Source organism: Asterias rubens, chromosome 13, assembly GCF_902459465.1.
Source record: "Asterias rubens chromosome 13, eAstRub1.3, whole genome shotgun sequence".
In the NCBI taxonomy this organism is placed as follows: Eukaryota; Metazoa; Echinodermata; class Asteroidea; order Forcipulatida; family Asteriidae; genus Asterias; species Asterias rubens.
The window spans coordinates 185,049-210,691 of NC_047074.1; the positions used below are offsets into that span (position 1 = coordinate 185,049).

The following is a 25,643-nucleotide window of genomic DNA, read 5'->3' on the forward strand; positions in this document are numbered from 1 at the left end:
CTCGATGTATAGAAAACATCTATTATCTCCTATTAATAGATACTTCACAAATGATACACTAATATTCACAAAGCGTTATTAATAATCAATACATGCAGCAGGCGACCTTTGGGTTTACCATCGCCAGGCGTGTCTCGTGGACTATGCACGAGTCACGTGTCTAGGAATAATATACGTGCGTTGCATGCAGCAGGCGTTTCATCCGCATGGTAAAAGGGGAAATGTTTTTAGCGCCAGAAATGTCATTAACTGTATGTATCTGCTGGTACATTCATTTGCAGCTGATATTGGGTTTCGGTAAATTTGCAGATTTGGATGAATTTAGCAGTTTCGGTTTGTTGAGATTACATTTTGATTCGTACTGATTGCTTTTATTTCTGAGCGCTCTGGACAAAGTATTTATTGGTCCAGATAGTGACAGTTTTTTATCGTACACTTTTAGAAAGCGCGGTATAAAACAACATCTCATTTTGAATGAAGGAAAATGGCGAGTAAAGTTGACAGTTTATCTACATATTATTATTATGTTTTCTGTGTAATTCTGCTATGTTCACGGTGAGTAACTCTGCAAATACAGTGGAGTAAATTTATTACCGTCTTGTGGTGCTTTCCCTTCTCTGGTTTATCTCTCGACGGAACGCGGTGGTATTTACTCAAGGGGAAGGAAACAAGAAGTTGCAGTAGATCCGGATTCAGATATCTCCAATTTAAACTACGACAGTTTGAAGCGAAATACGTCGATAATTGTGCTTTAACTTTAAGTCGGGAGTTACTTTAACGAAATCAAGCATCATGTTCACATCGAAATCTCCTGAGATCATGACGCTGCCTGCTCCTGGGAGCGAATCAGGAGCGACCCAGCAGTCACCCGATACCAAGCCCACTGAAGTATGGGACGCACAGGCGCAAAGATGGGTTGAAATCCAACAGAAAACATTCATGAATTGGTGTAACGAACAACTCAAACCGACCGGGAAACGCATCGAGAACTTCCGGACGGATCTTGAAGATGGGTTGGTCTTGATAGCCTTGGTTGAACAGCTGACATCTTCAACTGGCGGGGCACTTTATAAGAGACAAGGTCGCTATTGTAAGTACCCAAAGATGAGAGCCCAGAAACTGGAGAATGTCACCCATGCATTGCAGATGATTGAGAAAGAAGGGATCAAACTCGTTAACATCGGTAAGTATGCATAGCCAAAGTTTTGTTGTAGTTCCTCACGTTGGTTAACTTCCTAACCCCTCCTCCATTTTTATTTTATTTATTTGTCACAAGTAGCAACATTTCATGAAACAAAATTGATATTTTGGCTTGAAAAGGGAGGCAGTAATTTACTAAATATTGCACACTTTTCCGTTGACGGTGTGACACTAGAAACCATGGAAACGGAGGAGTACAGCCTGAGCTTAGTAACTTACCAGTATTAAATTGTCACCCTAATTTTATCTTTCCAATTAATACTCGGTCTATCTACATATCGTCAGCCATTATTTAGCCTTCTGCATAAAGTGCAGAGTTAACCCTACAAACAGTTAAGTGGACTTTAATACAACGGACAATGACGATGTCGATTTTGGCTTCTGATGTCAATACATATGTTGACTTTAGAAGATCAACTAAACTCCATTTATTATTTCATATCACTCTGTCTGCATGATCATGATGCTGATTAAACAATTTATATGCAATCATACAGTTCTCATCTACTGGGAGTTCTCAGAATACTACAAATATAATTTATATCTTGGTTGTTTTGTTTTATTTTATTTTAAAAGACAGTGCATCCATGGTGAAGAATATGAGGTATAGTGCCATCATGTATTAAATGGGTCTAATCTTTTGCCATTCGTACTGTACGGTTATATTAACATTTCCCCCAAAAGACACATCTTAAACCCTGCAACTGCAATAGATAGTAGACACACAAACAACAAAAGCCCCTAAAAAACTTCCAAACTTATATCGTGCTATCAATCATTCAGCAGCATTAAAAAACATGCAGAGCTATTATAAGCCAACTTTGTGAATGCAAGGATTTAAAATCATATATGCAAACCGAAGAAAAAATTGTTCTAAATAAACAAAAAGTAGAAATTTGTGAAAGGAAGTTTACCAATTTCCAATTAAAGAGCTCAAGGCCAACTACAACAACTCCAGAAAAATGGATTTAAGCAAAAATTTGCAAAATGTAATGACTCAGTAAATACTCATCAGCACTCTGCAACAAGTATTATTTGTAAACAATCATGACATTGCCCAATCTGCTTAATTCAAAGGGATAAATTTGAACTGTTCCATGATTTCATCACATCTTATAGTGTCTGAATACATTGTACATGCCATCTGTTATTGATATAATAACTGTGAATAATACCCACGTATTGATTGTTTAAATCATAACAGCTTTTACAGCTTTCTATGCACCATGACCTTCAATATTCACTGTAAATTTGCATTCTGCTATTCATGAATAATGCAACAATTGTTTGTTTAGGTTGTTGCTTTCTAAGTACACCACAGACTGCAAGGGTAATTAAAATAATTATGTGAGCTTGCAACGATCACCTTGTTTATTTTTGTCTCTGATATTTTTGTACAGGGGAGGCACATAACAGTGTGTCTGTGTTTGTTTAACAGTACAGACAAAATAATAAGGACACAGCACAAAGTTATAATTAATAGGCTATTGTATGGAAAGATAGATGATTATGTCCAAAGATATATATTCTGTTACCATGGGATTGAGTTTGTGAATAGTCATTAATGTAACCCTCTGTTATCTGATTTAAGTCTTTTTCACTCATTCCCAAGTACTTCTCTGTTTTACTTGACGGTAAAATTAATCCATTGGTTGTCATTATCCTGTAGCTATCTGTAAAGTCCTCTTTGTCATCCCAAATACTTTTGTTTTACTTGAATATATAAATATTAAATCCACTGTTTCTCCTGATCCTTCAGTTATCTGATTTAAATCCTTTTATCTCCTCCCAGGAACTGAAGATGTAGTGGAGGGTAATGTTAAGCTGATCTTAGGATTAATATGGCGCTTAATCCAGAAGTATCAGATTAGTACTGGATCAAAGCAGACTAAGGTACCAAGCAAGAAATCCATGCTTAATTGGATAGATGCTGTACTTCCAGACAGACACATTTCAAACTTCACTACAGATTGGAACGATGGAACTGCACTCAGGTTGGTAAGAGGGAGAAGTGGCATAAAAGAGAAAACACAAGATGAAGTTTCTAAGATGCAGAAGCCAGAATTGATCAAGACAAAGTGGAATGTTGGTTCCGATGTCAGAAAAATCATGCTACTTCTAACAGTTTATCTTAAAGTAGCCATGTGGAAGTTTGCCTTTGACCACAAAGATACATATTAAATGTCTTCAACAGACTTTTATTTTTGTTGTCTCATTCTGAACATACATTTATATAGATGGCAGCACAATGAAGCTTTGTTACTTTCCATTTATTACATAACTAAGGAAAGGTACAACATTTTGAAATATGAGTCTGACACCCGCACCTTTCAATTTTTACTTAATAATGCTGTGTCAAATTAAAAATGAGTGTTTTGTACTTTAAGCTGTGTCAAATTATTAATGAGTGTTTTGAGATGATCATTTAGTTTGATAAAACACGATATAAGAACTGCATAATGTTATTGTTATTTTGTCCACACAGTGCCTTGATAAACTACTGCGACCCAACACTGATGACAAACTTCAAATCTCTGAACCCTTCCAATTCCCGTGAGAACTGCACCCACGCCATGCAGATGGCTAAAGATAAATTTGAAGTTCCAATGATTGTATCTCCTGAAGACATGTGCCATCCTCAGATTGATGAGCTTAGTGGAATGACGTACTTATCATACTTTCTAAGGACAGAGGGACCGGGATGGTACAGCACACTCAACTGGGTGCGGAAGAAAGTACCAGAGCTTAATGTTCATAACTTTCAGGTAAAAAGTTGTTTTAGTTATTCCCTGGCGTCTCGCTCACCAAGCAAGGACCTTTGGAAATTAAATGTTTTGATATTTTGTAGGGGTTTTCAGGTTGAGGAGGGTAGAGAAGTCATGATTTCTTGCCCAAGCAAAAATTAATCCACCCCCAAATCTGACTGCCACCTCATATGTTTGAAATATTCAAATGTTGAAAAGGACACTTCCTTTGGAAAATGTTAAAGGAAACTTCTTAAGGGGCACTTAGGCCAAGACCAGGGGCAACAGGGGGAGGCAGTGGCCTCTAAAGGGGCACTTAGGCCAAGACCAGGGGCAACAGGGGGAGGCAGTGGCCTCTAAAGGGGCACTTAGGCCAAGACCAGGGGCAACAGATGGAGGCAGTGGCCTCTAAAGGGGCACTTAGGCCAAGACCAGGGGCAACAGGGGGAGGCAGTGGCCTCTAAAGGGGCACTTAGGCCAAGACCAGGGGCAACAGGGGGAGGCAGTGGCCTCTGTGTAATTTCAGCCCTGATATTTGTTAATTATTTGTGAACTTCATCTCTAGTAAAAACTCTGAAAGGAGGCTTAGAACAAACCAAACACAGGTGTAGAATGTGACACCTGTAGTGAATTACATCCTTCACAGTGAGTGTGTTGTGTACAGACAGGTCAAAGTCCAAAACGGTGAGCAATGTTTGCCCAATCAACTGCTTAGTACATCCAGTGATGTATTATTTACTGATTCATAATGTACAGACATTAATGATTACCCAGAATAGTACTTTACATTGTAGTATTGGTCAATGTTTAACCGCTTCTTTTTTAAATATTAACGATGAATTGTTTTGGTGACGAGATAATAAGCTTTATTCTATGCTGCAATCTTTTCCATAGATTCTCCAAAATATTCAGCAACTTACAAGAAAAAAATAGTCCGAGTCTTTGAGAGTAATTCTAGTAATAAAACAATAAATATAGATAATAAAGTTGAAGAATTTATTTGTACAGAGAGGGTACTCTTAAGGGGCTTTCCCTAAAGATTAACAATATGAAGTCCAAATAAGAAGTTATGTAACAAGCAAATAGCCAGTAGTCACACTTTACTGAGATGAGTCAGTAAAAACATAAATCCAGTAACAATATTAATGATAAACTTTAAAGCTATATCATGAGAAAATAGTGGGGATTGCTCTTGACATTATAAGTTCAAGAAAGTTTCAAAACATGAAATCTGATATGTTATGTGTTTTTGTTTTATTGATAGAGTGATTGGAATGATGGGCGTGTCTTATGTGCTTTAGCTCAGGCTGTAGCAGAAGGAACATGTCCTGAATGGAGGGACCTCAACAAAAATGACAAACTGGCCAACTGCCAAAAAGGTAATCTTAATCTTCATCATTTCCTAGAGATTGAGATAACTTGAGAAACTAGGAAACATTCACACACAAGGTGGCAGCAGACATTCTGATAAATATCAATTTTTTAAGTTATTCCAGTCAGTTCACATATTCATCTCAAAACAATGGATTCTACCAAGTAGGCTCTAAGGCCAGGTCTGCATTGCATTTAAAAAAGTTTTCCAAATAACATATCAATCTATACAGATCACACAGAGATATATTTGCCTGCCAGAAAATGAACCAAAAGTTCCGATCACTCATTTTGTAAAACATCTTGACATTTTTATCAGCCACTAGTTTTTACACCTTAGACACAACTGATTGGACACAAGTTTCAACAAAGTTATGAGTATAGCACCCTCTGTTGTTTAGAAGTCCACTTCATTCTAACAACTGGAGTGGTCTTCTAGGCTATTGGCAGGAGGCATTCAATACTTAAATGGGGGTTAAAGCCGACTTGATTTGAGAAATCAAAATTAGAAATGTATATATATTATTTCAGGTTATTGGAATGACATTTACAAGGCAAACTATAAATAGGATAATTGTTTTCAGACTGACTCTGTTTTGAGCCAAGCCACACAAGCTGTTCAGTTTATACTTTGCATAAAGAGATCAATAATTTGACAGCAATAGATTTGGCATTTAGCTCTGCAGGCCATTTGCATGCACTCCATAGTCTGGGTATTTTTCTCTTTTATCTAAACAGACAGTTATTGCAGAGCAGCCATCTTAGTATTTGCTCATACATTAACAAACCAAAGTGAGACATGGACCGCAAATAAGTCTGATCCCCTGCCATATCATGAGAATCGGTATTCATTAATGCTTTATACATACAGGGAACATGACACTGATTAAAGCAGTATTAAATTGGTACAATTCTTTAAAATGATCCCGTTACAACTTGACCCAGGCTATCAAATATTTTCCCCATCTTTAAAGGGAACCAACGCTACTCACAAGCCTCAGAACCTTGGGTCGTGTTTTTGGCAATCTTCATACAATTCAGGTGTCGCTATAACAACAAAAGTCATTTACAAATAATCCTAACCACAGGCCCCATCATAACATTTGAATAACAGTCACTGTAAAGAAAAATAACTTGACTTTCACTGGGAAAGAAAGGCTGTTCATTCAATGGTTTCACTTCATAGAAGTCTGTCAGCCGAGTATTTCAAATATTTACAGGGAACTCTTTTTTTACTAGCCTTGATTGAATGATAGAGGTATATAATTGATGTAAAGTTTACAAAAGTGAGAAATCTGTTTCTCAATAATTAATTAAGGTGTGGTTACTTTATTTTAAAGTCCACAGAATCCCCCTGATCAGACTTAAAGGTGTCTTGGTCGAGCGGTTTGAAGAACTGAACTCAAGCTCTGGTGTTTGTTTCAGCAGAGTTGGGGTTCGAGTCCCGGTCTTGACACTTGTGTTCCTGGGTGCAGCCCATTTACTATAATTGCTCCTCTCCGGCCACCCATGGGTAAATGGGTACCTGTGAGGGCAAACATGGTTCCTGTGATTGATTTAGCTTGGTGGTGCATATTTGTTGCCCATGGAGCTGAGAATGGTTTATGGTTTAAGGAATGAATAAAATGGCCCAGTGACCATCCAGGGGTAATATGTTTGGAAGCTCTTTCAGCCTCCTTCGGGTGTGTCAAGCACTTTATAAAGACTAGTTATTTATTCATATAAACTTTTTTAAGGCTAGCATAATACCAGACAGTTTTCTAAGCTCAGACATAAACTGACCACTAGTCCTCCGACCACAATACTCTTTTAAGGCTAGTCTAATATCAGAAAGTTATCACATCCAAGCTCAGTAGCAGGTTTGATCTTCTCTTCTGAATGCTTTAGCCCTGAGGCTGTGGGAACAAGTGTATATTGTCATCTGGGACAAAAGTTAGACAACAAGTTGTACTCCTGGCTGCCAGGTGATGCATGAGCGATCCTGAGGAATGAAGTAGTATGTACTGGTCCTATTGTTAACCTACTCCACCTATACCCCAAGAAGTATTGAGAATCACTCAGGCATGAATAACACAACTACTGCGGTTGCTTACCTACTCAGTACAGAGACACCATGCAATATTCCACGTATATGTTTTCTTAGGGCTGCGTTATTGACATGAGTTGGTCTACCAATAGTCATTACTAGTGACAGCCTCATCTGTCTTACGGAAGTGTTTTGTTCTCTAAGTCTAACTGTCAGAATAGCACAGAACTGATCTTTGATCTCGCCAGTGTTTTTTTATTTTATGGAGTATATACGACGTGAACAGGTTACATCAGGAATCTAGAATTACACTGGAATAGACCCCGTTTGGGGTTTTAAAGTTTTATTGATCGGAACGGAATGGCGTTGTTATAAAATCATGATGTTTGTTGATTGGAGAAAGTAACTTGCAGTTAGGAGTTCAAGGCTAAGCACAAACTCTACAAGTTCTGACGACTCCTAAGAAGGATTTATAAATATCACTTCCCTTTAAACTGCATTCAACTAGAGGCAGCCTTAAATCTTCAAAAAGGTAAGAACTTCATTGACTCACTGTGTACCATGAAAAAGTCTTCTGTGGTTTAGATTTGTTTAATTCTTATAACAAAATTATCTTTAAGGCATAATTCTTAAAGAATATTTTGTAATACTAATTAAATAAATTATTTTTAAACAAGCAGGCATTTGTTTTTATTTGGCATGAGCTTTACCCGGTCATTTAAAATCAATTTTGTTAAACTATTTACATATTTTTCAAGATAACTACCAGAACTCACAATAGCTAAACCTCAATTGATGGCTCCAGAAATCAATCCAAATGTACACTCTTCTGTAACCCTGTATATCCATGGAGGGTATATCTGAGACTGATGAACCATGAGACCATCTTCCAACCCTGTATGTCTTATAGGAACCATGCGACCGTCTTCCAATATTAACTTGCCTCAGTCATCTTAAAAGTCAACAAATGATGACATCTGACCAAAACTTGTTTTGACCTCATTAATTGAAAATCACATTAATAAACATCATATTTAGCTTAAATTTTTTGAAAAATTATGTTTCAACTAAATTCTTGTCCATTGATTTCCAAAAGTTATTTGCCCCTCCCACTCAAATCAAACAGTGAAAACAATTATACATTGCTCAAACAAGTTGTATTGACTTTGACAAGTGAGTCACTGTACGCTGTCACTGAAGTTGTAGTTGGGTGTGAAATGAATAGTATAATTGCCTAAGGGACTAAAGGAATGTTACAAGTATTTAAAGATCTTAACCAACTCAAGCATTGCGTCTGAATCTTGTCCTTGTCAACCTAAAGGTAGTTCTAGAAATCATCAAAACCACAAGCACTGTATACTCATACTTGGCAGCCTTTTCTAGTGTTCAAAAAAACCTTGGTAATTATCAAAAAAGAAGTGACTTATAGTATTTTAATCTGAAAGCTTGTTTTGGTTTAAGTGTCAATTACCACCATTCAAACTGGAGATGGAAAAAACACTTTCCATAAGTTGCACTTGAACAACTTGTTGTTTATTTTTGTTTGTTTAAATCTCTGTGACTTTGAAAGGGAACCGAGGCCAATCCCAAAACCTTCCATATTAAATAATTTGACAGTTGATACCAGTTTAAAATTGATCTACATTCCTTTGCCTAAACTGTTGCCCAACCTTTTTGTGTATTTTCATTGTAAGCTGTACTAATGGACCCCGTTCACCATACGCATCTGACCTGAAATTCTTGGTTTCGGAATATTTTTTTACAAAAGAGAAAACTTCAAGGTTTTCTGGCCTTTTTGTTGAAAATCATGGAGACAAATAAAAAATGACGATATAAGTCAACTAATCTAGCTTTGAATTATGATCCAGCTATCGGGTAGATCAATGTTTCACAATTTGTTTTGGGCTGGGCCTCTTTACTTAATCTGTTTTTCACCTGCAACCAAGTCCAGATTTGGATGGGTCTGGTTTTCGTTTAATAAGAGCACCTTCCAAGAATGAAACTATAAAGCCTCTTGCTCCTACTAAACTGGCCATGGTTTCTCTAAGTGAACTTCTGTAACAAAATGTACAGAATATTTCAAGAGAACCAATATGGCTGCCATGGGAACTATTTAAGCAGGTTAAAGCAACACCAAGTCACTCTGCTATTGTTGGATGGTATTCAATTGTGGTTAGATTCAAGGATAAAGTGTTGATGTGTGGGAAAATGGGAAAAGGTTTCGACTAAAAAGCTCTTCAAGTATTTGAGATTCATAAAAAGGAGTTTCAAGTGGTGAAAATTATAATTTTACAAGTGAATGCATTTGAGGGAAAAAGGTGCCATGTGTTGAATTAAGAGTGTCATTTGTGTTTTTGTCTTGTGGAAAGGGTACTATGAACTACCCATTACAAAGTTTGCTCCATGGTTATATTGAGTGTACTGTCCCTTTAAGCTACTGTAGTGGGTGCCTTTTTGGCTATAAATGGGTCCAGGGCACAGAATGTCAATATTGTTTCTATCACGCTCCTCTTTAATTCTTTGTCATTTAAATCAAGGGTCTAGCCTTTTGCTATTAAATTGAAAGTTTGAATAAACTTTAAGTATACATGACTGGAAAGCCAGTTGTGGGAAACTATCACTCATTCTGAGGTAGATTTTTTTCTACTTTTACACAGTGTAGTGGAGAAGTTAATTCATGATTTTTTGGGTGAAAGGTTTTGGGTATTGTATAATCAAGGACAGAGTCTTTGTGAAGTACATTGGCTTCCAGTTACTTCTGACACTTTTCAGATATTTATTTGTTGAAATAGTGTTTTTTTTTCCACAATTCTGTTTTAAATTTGTACTGCTTTTCTATAGTCTGTCTGTACTGTTTTTCTTCTTTTTTAAAGTTTTAAACCTGTAAAAGTGTGAAGTGACTTTAAGCAAGTGCACAGAGTGTGACGTATTAACTTTGGAGTGTTTTGTTCCTATGTTTCTATCTGCTGTGGCTTAAATGCAATTGTTCTTGTTGTTTTTTAATAACAGTGTGACTTGTGTGTGATGCATACTTCAACCCATCTTCACAAAGCTGTTAAGCTAAACATTGCTAAGCACAAATGGAAGGGAACCAATGAACAGACACACTTTACTGTGCTTCAATGCTAAGCATTTTTCTTGGCCGAATATTGCTTTTGCACATCCTAAATGTTTGTTCACCATTTTTACTGAAGCTTTGAATTCATTTTAAAGCTTTGAACAGAAAAAGAAAGGAAACTGAACTTGTCCTGGAAATACACAAAAACGTCCCAATGTTGACTAGCTTTGTGAAGATGGAATTTCAAGTTCTTTTTTTCCAGCACTTGTTATTAACCTTGAATTAACCTTTTCCCCATCATCCCACCTCAGGTTTTCAAGATATCATACACTGTCATCGATACACAACCTTTAAAGAAACCTTTAAAAAAAACAATCCTGTACAGCTTTCCACCATCTTGCTGGGGTTGACTAACCCTATCCGAGGCCAGCCAAATGCCAACAGTGGAAGCAGGACATGCTAGTAAGATGTCATCCCATTCAAGTTCATCTTCCTCATCAACACAGAGGAAGAAACACAAGTATGGTTCCTCTAGTCATGTACAACAGGGACCTCAAAGTTTCTCTGTCCAAATGCAACAGGAACCGCATCATCGGTCGCAGAGTTCCTCTTTTCAAATGCAACAGGAACCACATCATCGGTCGCAGAGTTCCTCTGTCCATATTCAGCAGGGACCTCAAAAGTCTCAAAGCTCCTCGTTCTATATGCAGCAGGGACCGCATCAGCAGTCAAAAAGCTCCTCGTTCCATACTCAGCAGGGACCTCAAAAGTCTCAAAGCTCCTTTTTCCAAATGCAGCAGGGAGCTCAAAGATCACAAAAATCCTCTGCCCAAATGCAGCAAGGAGCTAATCAACGGTCGCAGAGTTCCTCGTTCCATGTGCAGCAGGGACCTCAACAGCGTTCACAAAGTTCCTCTGTCCATATTCAGCAGGTACCTCAAAAGTCTCAAAATTCTTCTATGCATATTCAGCAAGGAAACCACAGGTCCCAAAGTGTTCCTGTGATGAAGCACAGTAATGGTGGTATTGGTACAAACCATGGTACCACTCATGCTACCACTACGCATCATGTTAAGAGAAACACTTCAACTGAGTCTTCATACGGTCACATGAACGGTATGTTAAGCAGCCATCATGAGTTTGCTCAAGCCGGGAGTAGTAGCCTAACATGCTTAACATTTGTAGCAGCTTACTAACTTAACACATCCCTGTACAGGCCTGTATAATTCGTTTTTTGAAAGGGCAGAGGCACCAAGGCATTCAGTTTCTCCTTGATAAATGGCTCCCTATAAGGAAATTGTAAAGTTTGTACTTGGGCATTTAGAGGGCAACAAGGCTGCAATGACCGGGGGCAAGGGGGGGGCATGGAGGTAATCGCCTTCGTTCGTTAAGTATCAGGCCTGCCTGTCATCGAATACATCACATGGTTAGCAGAGGATGAACTTTTCACCCTTGTCTAAAATTTAGAATGCCAGCCATCAGGATAATAAAGTCAATTTCAAATTATAGGTTTACTTCTATTTTTGTTTTCATTGAAGCGTTGAATGCCTTTTAGTCTTTGAGAAACATATCATATTGTTTGATAAGTTTTTATCTTGTTTACTAATCAGAAACTAATCCTAAATCTGTAAATTTGATTTAAGAGCTTCAATTTTGGTGTTGGGCTTTTACTTATATAATCTTTAACCATAGTCTCTGTGTATAGTGTTTGCTAACAAAAAACGGGGAAACTTTGCTTTCAATTTATGTCATGTTTCAAACTGTTTAGTTCTTGTTTATGATTTCAAGTAATTGATGATATTCTTCAACACAGAAATAATTAACTTGATTTCATTTTACACATTTTTTTCTCAAAGTTTTCTTGGTCTGTGTAGTGCAAAAATAAATGTGATTCACGATAATTTTGTTTCCCATAATAATACCGAGTAGCGAGTATCGTTGCCTCAACTTTTTGTTAAAATGTTCTCACTTTAGGTCACTAGAATTCTCTCTTCATCAGAGGGTTTAAGCCACTTTTCTTTCATTTTGGTGAAGCATGTCACACAAGCTGCAAAATGGTGAAGCATGTCACACAAGCTGCAAAATATTTAAATAATGAAGCATTGAAATATATTATTGTAGGGCCATGAGTAAACAATCCCACACTGATTCCCATTGTCGAGAGGTCCTTGGTTTGTTCCTTTTATTGGATGTAGGCCGTGCCTAGTGAAAGGTCAGACAATTCCACGGGTGGAGTTCAGGTTTTTTGTTAATGGTAGCTTTATGTTACTTTCAAACAGCATGAATAATTTCCCTCATTGATCCAGCTGAACTGTGATATTGACAGGTTTTGTGCATTTATTATCAAATCAGTGGGGTAGCATATATTCAACAATGGTAGGGGAAGTATAGCATCAAGCAAAAAAACATCTACAAATTTATGAGGGGGAAATAACTCGAAGAATTCAGCATCAACATGAAATATGCATCTGTTGTTTTGATGAACATGAACCAAAAGGGAACATTTTTCATGGCCAGGTTATCATTGGGGCAAACAACGTTCTTTGCAATTTGTGGCACTGTTTGAGACCACCTGCCTGGTGTGCGAGATGGTTGGAATGTAAAGTTTACACCTTTTTTATAGCCAGGTTATCATTGGGGCAAACAATGTTCTTTGCAATTTGTGGCAAGTTTTGGGACCACCTGCCTGGTGTGCGAGATGGTTGGAATGTAAAGTTTACACCTTTTTTATAGCTTCAATTTATAGCTTCAAGTTTCTTCTTTTTCAAGTTCACATGAAAACTAAATCTAGACTTCTACTGATGGAGGAGATTGAAGAACACTTTTTTTCAAAACAGCTTTTCTAAACTAAGGATCTTTCCGAATTGCCTGTCATTTTTAAAGTGACTTAAAGGATCAGACGAGTTGGTCTATGAAAAGCGTTTGAAACCGTTTGTTATGAAATGCATATGGTTAGAAAGATGTTTTAAAAGTAGAATATAATGCTCCACACAAGTATCACTCAAAATTGCACGGTTTTCATTTGATGTCGCGAACTAACACGGTCGGCCATAGACATGGTATAAGCATGGAGCAATAAACTAGATTGCTCCATGGTATAAGGAAGAAGTTTCCTCTGTAAACTGAGAAAGTGTTCAAGATGTGACTTGAACTCATTGAACTCTTGGTAGTTGGTCTATTTGTGTGCATTAGTGCATAAACAATGTTGACTATAAAACCATGAAGGAATAAATCCATGATAACACCATGGGCCTCATAAGTCATTGCTTGAAGTGACTTGTAAATAGGCTTGCATGCCATCGCGGATCTACCCACTTATAAGTTTTATTCACAGGGAACAATCGACTCAAATACCTCAAGCTACTTAAAATCTCTCAACCGAGCCCATTGCAGTATACTTGCAGGTAAACGTATACATCATTACGCTTAACTTGTCATACTAAAAGACTGTATGTATGACCATGGAGAAGGAAGGTGACACTATGCCAAAAGCCAGCAGGAAACGCAGCGTTGATTCAAATGCAAAACAGGGAATTGATCTATATAGAGGGATTTGCAAAGCATTAAACCTGGGGCTTATAAATCACTACATAATAGACTCTATATATACCCTGGTGAAAGTAACAAACGCTTCTTGTGCTGTGTGTGGACAGTTATCTTCAGTGGTGCTGGAACTTACATTGGTTTACTTGAAGTGGGTGTGTACAACATTATTGGTGCAAATTGTTCCTAAAAAGGGCTAAATGTTGATCATGGAAAGCCAACAAAACTTGATGTTTGAAGCCAGGATCATTGAAGTGTTCAGATGAATAGAGTGGATTTAACTTGTGCATTGCTTGGTGACTGTGTAAGGTAAATATGTAATGACTGAAACAGATAGGCTAAGTGTTTTGTATAGAGTACAATTATTAGCAGTACTCCATACTACAACATTAACTGTCAACTGCAACATTTGAGTTGTAAAAGTTTATGCGTAATGGATCAGATGTCAAGGCTCTTATGTTGTCTTCCAAAGTGGAAAAGGTACTTAGGTTGAAAAGGGTTTGTATCCAGGATTTACAACCACAATATGTTCACAGTTATAGAAACTATTGGGAGGCTTGTTGGTTCATTTGTTAAATGTTATCAAAGAGTTTGAGGTTCAAATGTTGGTGAGGCATTCCACTATTTCACGGTGAGCAACTGCCATGTTTAAAATCCATGAACCAAATCATATTGATATGTTTTGTTGTTGTTTTGATGTGTCACTGCTTTTCAAATGTTGAAGATGTCGGTGGATATTATAACCTCTAAATGTTTTCTTAACAACTCTAACATCTTTCTTTTAATATTAACATCTGCTTTTAGACTCAATAATTTGCCTTTTTACTAACACTAATAACAATTCCAAGATTTCTCCCTTTCTTTGTGAACAAAAAATGATGTAGAGCAGAATGCAACACCCCTGCTTAGGATTAAAATGTAAAGAATCAAAAAGTTAAATGCTTGATCTTCAATTGAAATTTGGGCTGAAAATATACTCCACTTAAAACTTCAGAATGGTTGTATTTTGAACAATCCTTTGATCTCACGGTGACTACCTCTACAAGTTGCCATGACAATGGTTCAATCAATTAATTAATCAATCAGTCAATTAATCATTATGCATTTGAAGTGCGCCATCATTTTAGCGGCCTATTCCAAGGCACTTAGCAATGTGGAGACTAATTAAGGACACAAGAGTTAAAAGAATTTCATGTGGAGATGACAAGTGAAATTATAGACTAAGCAGATTCAAAGAGCTAAGTCTTAAGCTGTCCTTTGAAGATCCTTAAAGAGTTGATCATTCAATAGCTTTGGTGCATACCAAACAAAGTCATCCACTTAGCATGTGCATTTAACAACTTTTGTGGTTGACACTTAATTCCAACAGGTCTTGAAGCAGGCAAGAAACTTGGCATTAAACCCACCCTGAGTGCTAGGGAGTTTACTACCCCTGATGTAGATGAACTTGGGGTTATGTCCTATGCTGCTCGCTTCCAACACACTGCACCCTGGCCAAAAGAAAACTCTTACGTCTTAAGTGAACCCCCACCACCCAAGGTAAATACTCATATCAACCGATGCACCAAATACTTCCTCATTAATTGAATTATGTACTAATGTGAAAGACAATTTAAATGATTGACAAAAATTATTTGAATTTATTGTGACCAAAAACCCCAGCAAGAAACATTTGATATTTTTTCTCCTGAAGACGAGCAGAGTATACTGCCGAAACAGCAAGACCAAGCCGCCTCTTTTTTTAGAGTGAACACTGCCTCAAAGAGATTGAGTACATGGTTGTTTATTCTTATCGGGGATAAGGCTAGTATCAAAGAAAAATGATTCAAAATGATGGCCTTATTCATTCTTCCTTTTAGGTACATTTAGTTTGTTAATATTTTCCATTTGTATTTACTTTTAGGTACACTGGGCGGAGTGTGTCCAGTTAACAAGCGTTCAAGTACAAGACAAAGTCACTCCAGGACACAATGCTTTGAAGAACACAATACATGGCATTGTTAATGTTCCAGTGAGTATAACATTAATTTGCAGATGAATGTCCCAAGCTTCCCCCCCCCAAAAAAAAAAAAAGTCCCTAAAAAAAAATCTAAATATTCCATATTGTGCTTTAAATATCTGTTAGTGCCCTTTGCATATTGAAAATGGCCTTGTCCCATCTATCAAGTTGAAATTCCTGGGGTGGATGTGCTTTAAATATCTGTTAGTGCCCTTTGCATGTTGAAAATGGCCTTGTCCCATCTATCAAGTTGAAATTCCTGGGGTGGATGTGCTTTAAATATCTGTTAGTGCCCTTTGCATATTGAAAATGGCCTTGTCCCATCTATCAAGTTGAAATTCCTGGGGTGGATTTTACAAAGAGTTAATAATAGTCTCTAAGTAAGTCCTAACTAAAGGACTAGCCTTCATTTTTAATAACTCCTAAAGAGTCCTAAGCCTTCTCCTAAGTACTAGGTCTATCTTTGTGCAACCAACACCTGGCTAGTTTTCTCCTTGCCCTAGACTTGGAAACTCAAAAGAAAACTTCTCCCCAACTATCTGTGTATTTTTGCAGGTTGTTCTGAGACTGCATGTGATTAATACTAAAGCCACCCTCAAGGATATCAGAGCAGAACTTCAAGCCCCTGGGCAGCCAGTTGCTATCTCCTTAAAGGCACTAGCAAGTGATCAAGTTGATCTGACATTTGTACCTCTGCAAGAAGGACTCCACAAGGTGACTATATATTGTTTTATTTGATGACTTGAGACTTCCAGAATGGCACTGTATTAGGGTGTTGGTTTTAAATATAACAGTGCTATAGATAGGCTCTATAGTTTAATCTTTTCTCTCAATATGTACATACAAACAATTGAAATAACACCATAGAGCTAGACATAGAGGTTGGTAGAGTGTCTGCTGTTGATCCGAAGGTCTCAGATGTAAGTCCTGTTCTAGTAAATTTTTCTTTGCTCGACCCTAAGTCAGTTCCTTGTGCTTTGTAACTTCATAAAACTATTGAGAGATGTTTTTGATGAAAAAGAAGAAGAAAGAAAGTACTAAGGACAGTTACAATGCTTGAGATTGGGTTGAGGTATTCGGGGTATTAACTTTCTGTAACTCTAAATCTTACAGTTGTCAATATGGTGTCGAGATGACGTCATTGATGGCTTTCCAATTAATCTCATGATTGAACCTGACAAAGCGTCTTTTCCAAAGAATATCCGTATTGGTACAATGTCATCAGCATCAGTCGGAGAACAGTTACAGTTCCAAGGTAAGGCTACAACAAGGGCCCAAATTTATCAAGCCTGTAAGCACAAAATCATGCTAAGCGCAGAAAGTATTGCTTAACAGAAACAGATAACGTCTAGGTTTACATTGGTTTGACTTTTTTTGCTAAAGCAAAGACATTTTTATCAAATCTCTTTTAAGTAGTGTTTGTTCTGAAAATAACCCAGGGTTAACAACTCCAATACTTTTTGTTGGAGAAAGTTCTTTGTTTGGTCAAATTTTGTCGACTAAACAAGACTAATGATATTTTCTTGATCTTTAGTTGACGTGTCCGATGCTGGTTATGGTGAACTTCTAGTTGAGATTAATAATGGCTTCAACCAGTTACCTGTACGCATTGTAAGACAAGGAAAGGTGTTCACTGTACACACACAGGCCAAGGAATGCGGCACTTACAATGTGTTTATCAAATGGAATGGAGAAGACATTACAGGTAAGTTTTATGGACTAAAAAATCTGAACCCAACAAAGTTTGTAAGCTGGTGTTTGTGCTGTTTGTTTTTTGATTGGTTGAGGATAGGAAGAACAGAATTATTTTAATACAATCAGGTTAGAGAAAGCTGAGAAATTAAATGGCTTCATGTTTGTGTCAAGCCTTTCTATTAGTCGCTCATCTGTATTCTTAGAATTGACACTGATGTTTGTGTGCCTTGTGTTCATCAAAGGGGTGTCTGGGTGCCTTTTGGACACCCCGTTTTAAATTTGGACGCCTGTTTCATCTGTCATGTAAGTGTATTGTAGGTAAACATTTTGGACAGCACGTTTTCAACTTTCCAGGACACCTTTTGACCAAACCCTTGTTAATAAAACCTTGTTTGTGTGTATGTTATATTTGCAGAGGACCCTATGAAGATTGAGGTTCATGATGCATCACAATGTGTAGCAACTGGAGAAGGGTTATCTAGGGCTAAGGAAGATCAACCTGCAGTCTTTACTGTAGATACACGCAGTGCTGGAAAGGGAGAACTCAGAGTCATTGTGGAAGGTTAGCATTCAATGGGAGACTTTCTGGGACGATAGAGGGCAGCAGACTTACCGGGTAAATCCATTGTTCACAGAATTATGCGCATGTTCAGAACTACGTAAACAATGGAAATTTACCCGGTATGTCTGCTGCCACCTAGCGTTGGAAAGTCTCCTATTACTTGCAATTATTTATTGGTTTTTAAAGTGCTCTGTACTTTAATATTTTATCATCTCTATTTTTTATATTCATGCTTTTATTTCCTCTATTTTTATTTACCTGTTGTAAGCCATTTGTTGGCGTGGTCACATCGCTTTTATTACAGTTTTTTATACTTTTGCCTTACTCTGGACGGCCCCTGCCAAAAAAGAATTATGTACGAAGACTTAAATTAAAAAATTAATAAGGCTTACTGCCTCTGGGCAGTAGGCAAAAGATTTTATATGATTCAGGAAAGAGAATCAGAGAAATTTGAAACTTTTGTGCTGTGTCCTGTCGAGATATACAGCCTAAGGAAATTTTTTTCAAGTTGTGCAAATGGAAATAACCCAAACAAACAAACGAACTACTTGTACGAAGATCCCAACAACACGTCATTCTTTTTGTGAATGGTATCAGATCTTAAGTATTTGTAACTATTCTAATATTGAGTCCTAAGGTTACCTATGCAAACAGCAGCTATAGGTGGGTGGAGCATAACCTTGGTTTCGTCTAGCTACTACAGCCATTCATCCCACGCAGACCCATCAATTATAATCATTACTTACAAGCAAAGGATACAGAACAAGTTTACAACAATCAAATGTGACCTTCCATCACAAATGGAGAGTATCAAAGCAAAGATACTTTTGTGGTTCGGACGCGCTGGATAGATAAAGGAGTGCTGGTATTTGATTGTGAAAAGATTTGTAGAACTTTTTATTTTTGCACTCTGAGGACGCGTCCCTTTTGCATTGTGCTATGTTTAGGGGTTTTATTTCAATGTTATTGTTTTGTGGTTAGCATGTGTCTTTTAACTACTGTCTAATAGTTTTCTGTTCTTTATTGTTTTGTTTGACTGTAGTCTATTTTCTGTTTATATGTTAATGTTTGTTCAAATTCTTTCTATCATCAGGGAAATTAATTGTTTGTTTTATATTTTTTAATCTTGTGCAGTTCGCAAAACATTTTCTTTGGTATCTCTGTTTTTGTATTACTGATTTTATTATTTTACTTAATTTACTTTTAACATATTTTATAACTATGCACTAAGTTTTGTTTTCAGAATTAAATACTGTTTTACAGATTTTGTGCTTTTGTATTTTGCAATTCAAATGGATTTTTTGTTTGGGTTTTTCACACCTGTGGTACGCTTTTTATGACTGTCTTTTGTAGAAATGTTCCACTTCACTGGTTTTACTTTGGTAAATGCCAATTATGTAAAATTGTTGACCTATTCAATGGATCTACGTGATCATCTATTTTTAGCTTAAAATGTTGTTTCTTTTTATTGAAATGCTCTCGAACTGACTGGTCCTGGAGAGACTGCATTATAAACTCAATAAACTATTATTTGTATTTTTATTAATATTTATTAAAAACATTTTGACCCTTGCAGAGTCTTTCTTGAATGCTTAGGACTCTGGTATGGTTGAATCGTCATGACGTTTTTAGTATTCATACCAAAAGTCTTTTAGTTTGCTAAGTAGTTTCCAATCACATTTTGTTCTACTTGCTTGTATTCAGTTACACCTTTATCAATATCTAAGCCAGAAAATTGGCACAGAATTATCTCGCTGAGCAAAAACCAGGAAGTACCTAAGCTGCTATTTAAATCTAACTTGAAACTGGTACTTTGTTTTCTTCAGGTCCTCACTCTATTGCTAAGTGCAGTATTGATAAGAACACCAGTGGGACCTACACAGTCACCTATATACCAGTTGAAGTTGGGCTATTTAGCATTAAAGTCACATGGAATGGCAAAGACATCTATGGTATGTTGTTGAATTCGACTTTGGTTCTTAAAACTCTAACCACCTAAAATCACTATTGTGTTTTAGATTGACTTTGCTGGAGTTGATGCTGCATCACAAAGCACTCACTATGTGTAATGATAACAACAATATCAATCTTTTGCTTTAATATCAATGAGTGTGTTATAATTAGCTACTCTTGATCACTTCGGTGATCAATTGGTACAAGTCACGTTCAACAAAGACTGATAAATTCCTTATAATTACAACATTAAAAAGTCACTTTATGGAATGTAAATAGAGAGTTTTAATTTTTGCAGGTGAATTCTTAAGTGTTTTTTTGCTAAAGTTTCTCTTAGTCAACTTCAAAACATTTAATTTTTTGTCTCAATATTCAGGGAGTCCGTTCCATCCCAAAGTGACGGATCCGAGAAAGGTCCGAGTTGTTGGTGGTCATGTCCCTGGAATGGGAGACAATGGAATCATTAACATGACACATAGAAAGGCTTATCTATTGGAGCTCAGTACAGCGGAGGCAGGACCAGGTAAAAGTCACTCTCCTAAATGGTTTGATGGAAATTAATAGTTGATGCTCTTTAAACTGCCTTACATCATTATTACGCATGGGTATTGAGCCACTCAAACTAATGTGACTTCTAAAAAACTAAGCAATTAATTTTCTCATCCATACAGGCAAGATGGTGGCTGACTTACAGTTGCCTAGCAACAGACGAGTGCATTTGCCGATAGAGTTAGAGGCAGATGGCCGAGCAACCATGCGATTCGTCCCTGAAGAAGAAGGTAAGAATAAATCCACCAGGCTCAACATCAGTTGTCTTTCAGCTGAACTTGTTTGATCAGTATGTCTTAGAGGTGCTAAGCAGAAAGGAAATTGCTTAGCATGTTTAAAAAAAACTGATACAAAAGTGATTAGTGAACTGGCTAGAGAGTTTAATGAATTTAAACCCAGTTTCTTTGATTAAAGTGGTGTTCCATAATTCCAAACCATTATAGGTTATTTTCTACTTATACAATTCTTTGCGAAAATGTTTTAATTTTTGTTTTAATTTTATGTAACAGGTGACTACATGCTGAGAATACTTTGGAACGACCACTTGATCAAAGGTTCCCCGTACAGGATGACATGCAGACAGAAGCGGGTACCAGTGGACCATACAAGAGTCCGATGTCATGGCCCAGGTTTGCAACAGAGTAAAGTCTCACAGCTGAGTGAGTTCTTCATCGACGGCTCCCAGGCAGGGCCAGGTAAATCAAGTTCTTTCTTATCTTGTAGTTTGCACTGGGAACCAACCACAATCCTATGCACCTTACACACCATATTGGCTGGTACCTTTTCTTCATTGATGCCGACAACATTATGGTTGTTGGTTGCTCTTTTGGTAAACTCATTAACTCTAAACCCTTCCTGCCTTTTCAGTTGAACTTGAATTGTTTTTATTCAAAATCCATTTGCAGGTGTACCTAACCTCAGGATGAGTGGGGTCAAGTCTGATATCATGGTCACCCTCATCCCCCAAGGGAACAACATCTACAAGGCAGTATTCACCCCTGACATTGCAGGTATGTAAAGAACTTGTCTACTCCTTGTTTATACCTGACTGTGGTGGAAAACTAAATCAGAAACATAGGACTTCAGTTGGGTTCTTATTGTGATGCCCATCAGTGGCCTTAGAAAACGAAATCAGAAACAAAGGACTTCAGTTGGGTTCTTATTGTGATGCCCATCAGTGGCCTTAGAAAACGAAATCAGAAGCAAAGGACTTCAGTTGGGTTCTTATTGTGATACCCATCAGTGGCCTCAGAAAACTAAATCAGAAACAAAAGACTTCAGTTGGGTTCTTATTGTGATGCCCATCAGTGGCCTTAAAGTTATTTTCCTCAGCAGTCCTGATATACTTCACAGAGGCAATGAAGGCGATTGCCCTCATGCCCCTAGTCATTGCATTGGTGCCATTAAAGTGCTCCAGTAGAAACTTACAATTTCCTCATAGGGTGCCCTTTACCAAGGAGAAAATGCCTTGGTGCTCTTGCCCTTTCAAAAACGAAGCATACAGGCCTGATGATGCCCATCAGAGTGGCCCGAAAGTTATTTTACCCAGCAGAACTTTAGGAACTAGCAATACTCTCTTATCATCTCCTCTTCCATGTGTTACAGGTGCGTACCTGCTTCATTTGACATGGTCAGACAGACAGGTTCCTGGATCACCATTCAAGCTTAATGTTGCTGATGCTGCTCATGCTAACCGTGTCCATGCAAGCGGTGCAGCCCTTAAGACCATCGTTGCTAATCAGACGTCTAGACTCGTTATTGATAGCAGAGAGGCTGGATCAGGTAAGGTCTCAACAATTGACTTCTATTTGATTTGTTGTTTGTGGGTGGGGGCGGGGGGGGGTATGGGGGAGGCGATTGAATGGAGATCAGGTGATGGTGGCGACACCAAGAGTGTCCCCCACAACACTTTGAGAATTAGGCGACCATGGACGCAAGTCTTTGCTGAATGATGATGATAGACGGACTGCTCTTGTAACTGCTCTGAAAAGATGTGATCTAATTGAATGATGTATTAATCAATCAGCTTTTGTTATTCCTCCAGGTGAGTTAACAGCTCGTTGCGTTGGTCCCAACACAATGGCAGAGGTTCACATTGGTGATAATCGCAACGGAACATACTCTCTACTGATCTCACCATCTGAACCTGGACGACACACTCTGGAAGTCAAGTATGGAGAGGATCACATACAAGGTTAGTGCAATAATAGCTTATCAGATTACTCTACAGACATCTGCATCCAATTCCTCTACAAAACTCTCAAAGCATACACTCAAATTAGTAAAGTTGACTCTTGATATAAAACGATGGGACTGGCCAAATGACCCCTTTATAACAGGAACGCTGTTTAGTAAAAGAAAGAAAAAAATAGTAGGAATAAGATTCAGGACTTTAGTTAGTACTCTTTATAGGCAGAACCTCTTGGGAACTTTGCTCTTTAAAGCGAGGGTTGACTGTACTCTCTTTTTGTAACCACAGCTACAATAAGAAAATAATTATGGCCAGATTCTGTTTAAAACATGTTGGGGAAAGCAAACATTCACAATTTCCTTACAAGATGGGTATACTTAAAGCTGATACTTCTACCAAAATTAAGAAAGAAATGTTTGCCTATTTTGTCCTCAGGGAGTCCATTTCTCCTTCGAGTAGCAGCGCCACCTGATGCCAGTAAAGTAAGATGTTTTGGACCTGGTCTTGAACATGGTATACTGTCATCATTTAACGGCCGTTTCATCTGTGAGACAAAAGGTGCTGGGGCAGGACAACTCAAAGTACGAATTCATGGCCCAAAAGGTATGTTGGTCATAATTCACAACGGTTCTCCACTATGTTGGTCATAATTCACAACGGTTCTCCACTATGTTGGTCATAATTCACAACGGTTCTCCACTATGTTGGTCATAATTCACAACGGTTCTCCACTGTTCTCTTTGCCCCTTGATTGCTGGTGGATCACAGCGGTTAATGCCAGAGTCCACAAATATTATTTATAAAAATAAAATAAATTTACAATTCTCTTGTATCTTTGCTTTTCTAGGTGCCTTTAAGGTTGAGATGAGACGCAGTGATACAAAGGATCGTACGATCGATGTTCGCTATAACCCCAATGAGAGCGGCGAGTACGCCATCCAGGTCAAATGGTCAGATAAACATGTTCCTGGTAGTCCATTTATAGTTAAAGTGGTAGAGAATCGTGAAGAACTACACGCCCTGAAAAGAGACATGGCTAACGGGAGACAGTCCAGTAAAGACATGACTAACGGATGGTCTGAAGAAATTTGAGTAAAATCAGCTGGACAATCAAAGTGAACATTATTTCATTACAGGTTTGGAATTGATTGGGGTCTGGGACTAATCAAAGTTATTTTGACTTGTTTACAAAAGTCTTAATATATATAGTTTGTAACTTTTTTTGTTGAGCTGCTGCTTGTACTTTGACATGCATGTAAAAAGTTAAGAAGTTAAGATAGTTGGAAATGGGGACCTCTTACATGGGGATAAAGCTGCAAGTATTTGGGAGAAGATTGAAGGGAAATCCCCAGAAAAGAAACTATGTATGTTAGACCTTGTTGCTTTCTTATTTAAAATCAAAAAGGAACAACAGGTGCAGGTAGAAGGCCTCTCCACCCTGGCCCTTTGAAGTCCCAATGAATGCCATGCTTTGTATATTTGGCTACCTAATTATAAATGATTGATTGTGGTAGAAAGCATTAATAAGTAATATATAAAAAGATGTACTTAATAACGCTTCTAGTCTGTAATCATTGCCATGAAACTTGGACATTATTAAAGAATTGTAAGAAACCATAATTAATAATAAACATTAATCTATAATGTACAGAGTAACATTTTGAAAGATGGAGTTTGGGAAAAAACTTGACTTTTTGTGAATGGTGATGCTTGTATCTCGCAGTAAACCTTAATGCAACAGAGTGTTTTATGTTCGAGCTAACGGTCAACTAATAAAACAATTATGACATTTATGGTGATTATTTCAAAAATATTTTGTTTTATTTTCTAAAAACTTGATTCAAATTAATTTTTGACTGTAATAAGCTGAAGTGGTTATTTGATAAACTGATTTGAAGTGTTCTTTACATTTTTGAACAAGAATTTAACCAATTATTGTTGCTAGATTGGTTTAGTTTTGTAAATATCTGTATTCATGTAGTACACCTACAACGTGAGTTTGAGATGCAGCTTTGTTTTTGGAAACAAGAACAATTGTTATCTTCTCTGAAATGTTGATTCTAATTTCAATTCAGCTAATTTTAAAATATCCACAAAATTCCTCACAAAACATTACCTTCCACAGTTTGGGTGTTTGTTTGTTTGTTTGTTTGGCTTTGGGTTGTTTTTTTAAGATTGGAATAAAATAAATATATTAAACCTCAAAGTCATGGTATAGGATAAAAGTCTTCCTTGTACATAAGTAATTAATTTCAATGTTATCAGGTTTCTAATGATTTATCTATTACTATTTGCAGGTACATTAAAATAGCTATGAAACCTAACAATAACATTAATTGTAAGCAATAATAAAAAATAGTTGTTTTTTTGCTATAATAATACAAGAAGGTACATGATATTGCCCTTTCATTGTCAACTACTTGACAATTATCCTTTTTTAAGCAACATTTTTCTTTTATTTTCCCCACTTGTTTGGGACATTGTGAGAATCTTTTGTTAAATTTTATGGAGGTGTTAAACTACATTGCTTTGTAGTTATAGGCTATTGGCTTTTCTTGGGTAATTTTTTGTTACAGAAGACGTCAAAGCACTTGTGTAAAACTCTGGTAAATTTCTACGCAACACTTTTTCTTTCAGCAACAAAGGGCAAAATCTAACTGATTTTAATTACAATTCAAACTTTAAAAAAGAAAAGATGAAAAAATTGCCGATTGGTTGCATTTATGCTTTGTGTATATTAAATAGTTTTAAT

The 25,643-nt window shown here is 37.2% G+C and overlaps 1 protein-coding gene across 2 annotated transcripts; it reads left to right on the forward strand.

The window, feature by feature from the left end:
* Positions 1-267: 267 nt before the first annotated feature.
* LOC117298399 (filamin-C-like) lies at positions 268-24,154 on the forward strand. 2 transcript variants are annotated; one of them, XM_033781651.1, is made up of 19 exons: positions 268-1,183; positions 2,993-3,194; positions 3,686-3,965; positions 5,209-5,323; positions 15,312-15,481; positions 15,846-15,953; positions 16,497-16,655; positions 17,055-17,196; positions 17,476-17,646; positions 18,052-18,198; positions 20,025-20,150; positions 20,528-20,674; positions 20,823-20,930; positions 21,210-21,395; positions 21,606-21,710; positions 22,306-22,482; positions 22,745-22,894; positions 23,327-23,494; positions 23,739-24,154. In XM_033781651.1, the coding sequence occupies exons 1-19, from the start codon at positions 793-795 to the stop codon at positions 23,981-23,983; spliced, it is 3,297 nt and encodes a 1,098-aa protein (XP_033637542.1). In that variant the 5' UTR covers positions 268-792; the 3' UTR covers positions 23,984-24,154. The 2 variants fall into 2 exon arrangements, with proteins under 2 accessions (XP_033637542.1, XP_033637543.1); XM_033781652.1 differs by lacking the exons at positions 268-1,183; positions 2,993-3,194; positions 3,686-3,965; positions 5,209-5,323 and adding exons at positions 7,398-7,873; positions 10,711-11,515.
* Positions 24,155-25,643: the final 1,489 nt, after the last annotated feature.

Coding starts and splice junctions, on each gene's coding strand:
- LOC117298399 (XM_033781651.1), top strand. CDS start 793: ATGTTCACATCGAAATCTCCTGAGATCATGACGCTGCCTGCTCCTGGG. Junction 16,656..17,054: donor TGCAAGAAGGACTCCACAAG/GTGACTATATAT, acceptor TAAATCTTACAG/TTGTCAATATGGTGTCGAGA. Junction 20,151..20,527: donor GAATGGCAAAGACATCTATG/GTATGTTGTTGA, acceptor CTCAATATTCAG/GGAGTCCGTTCCATCCCAAA.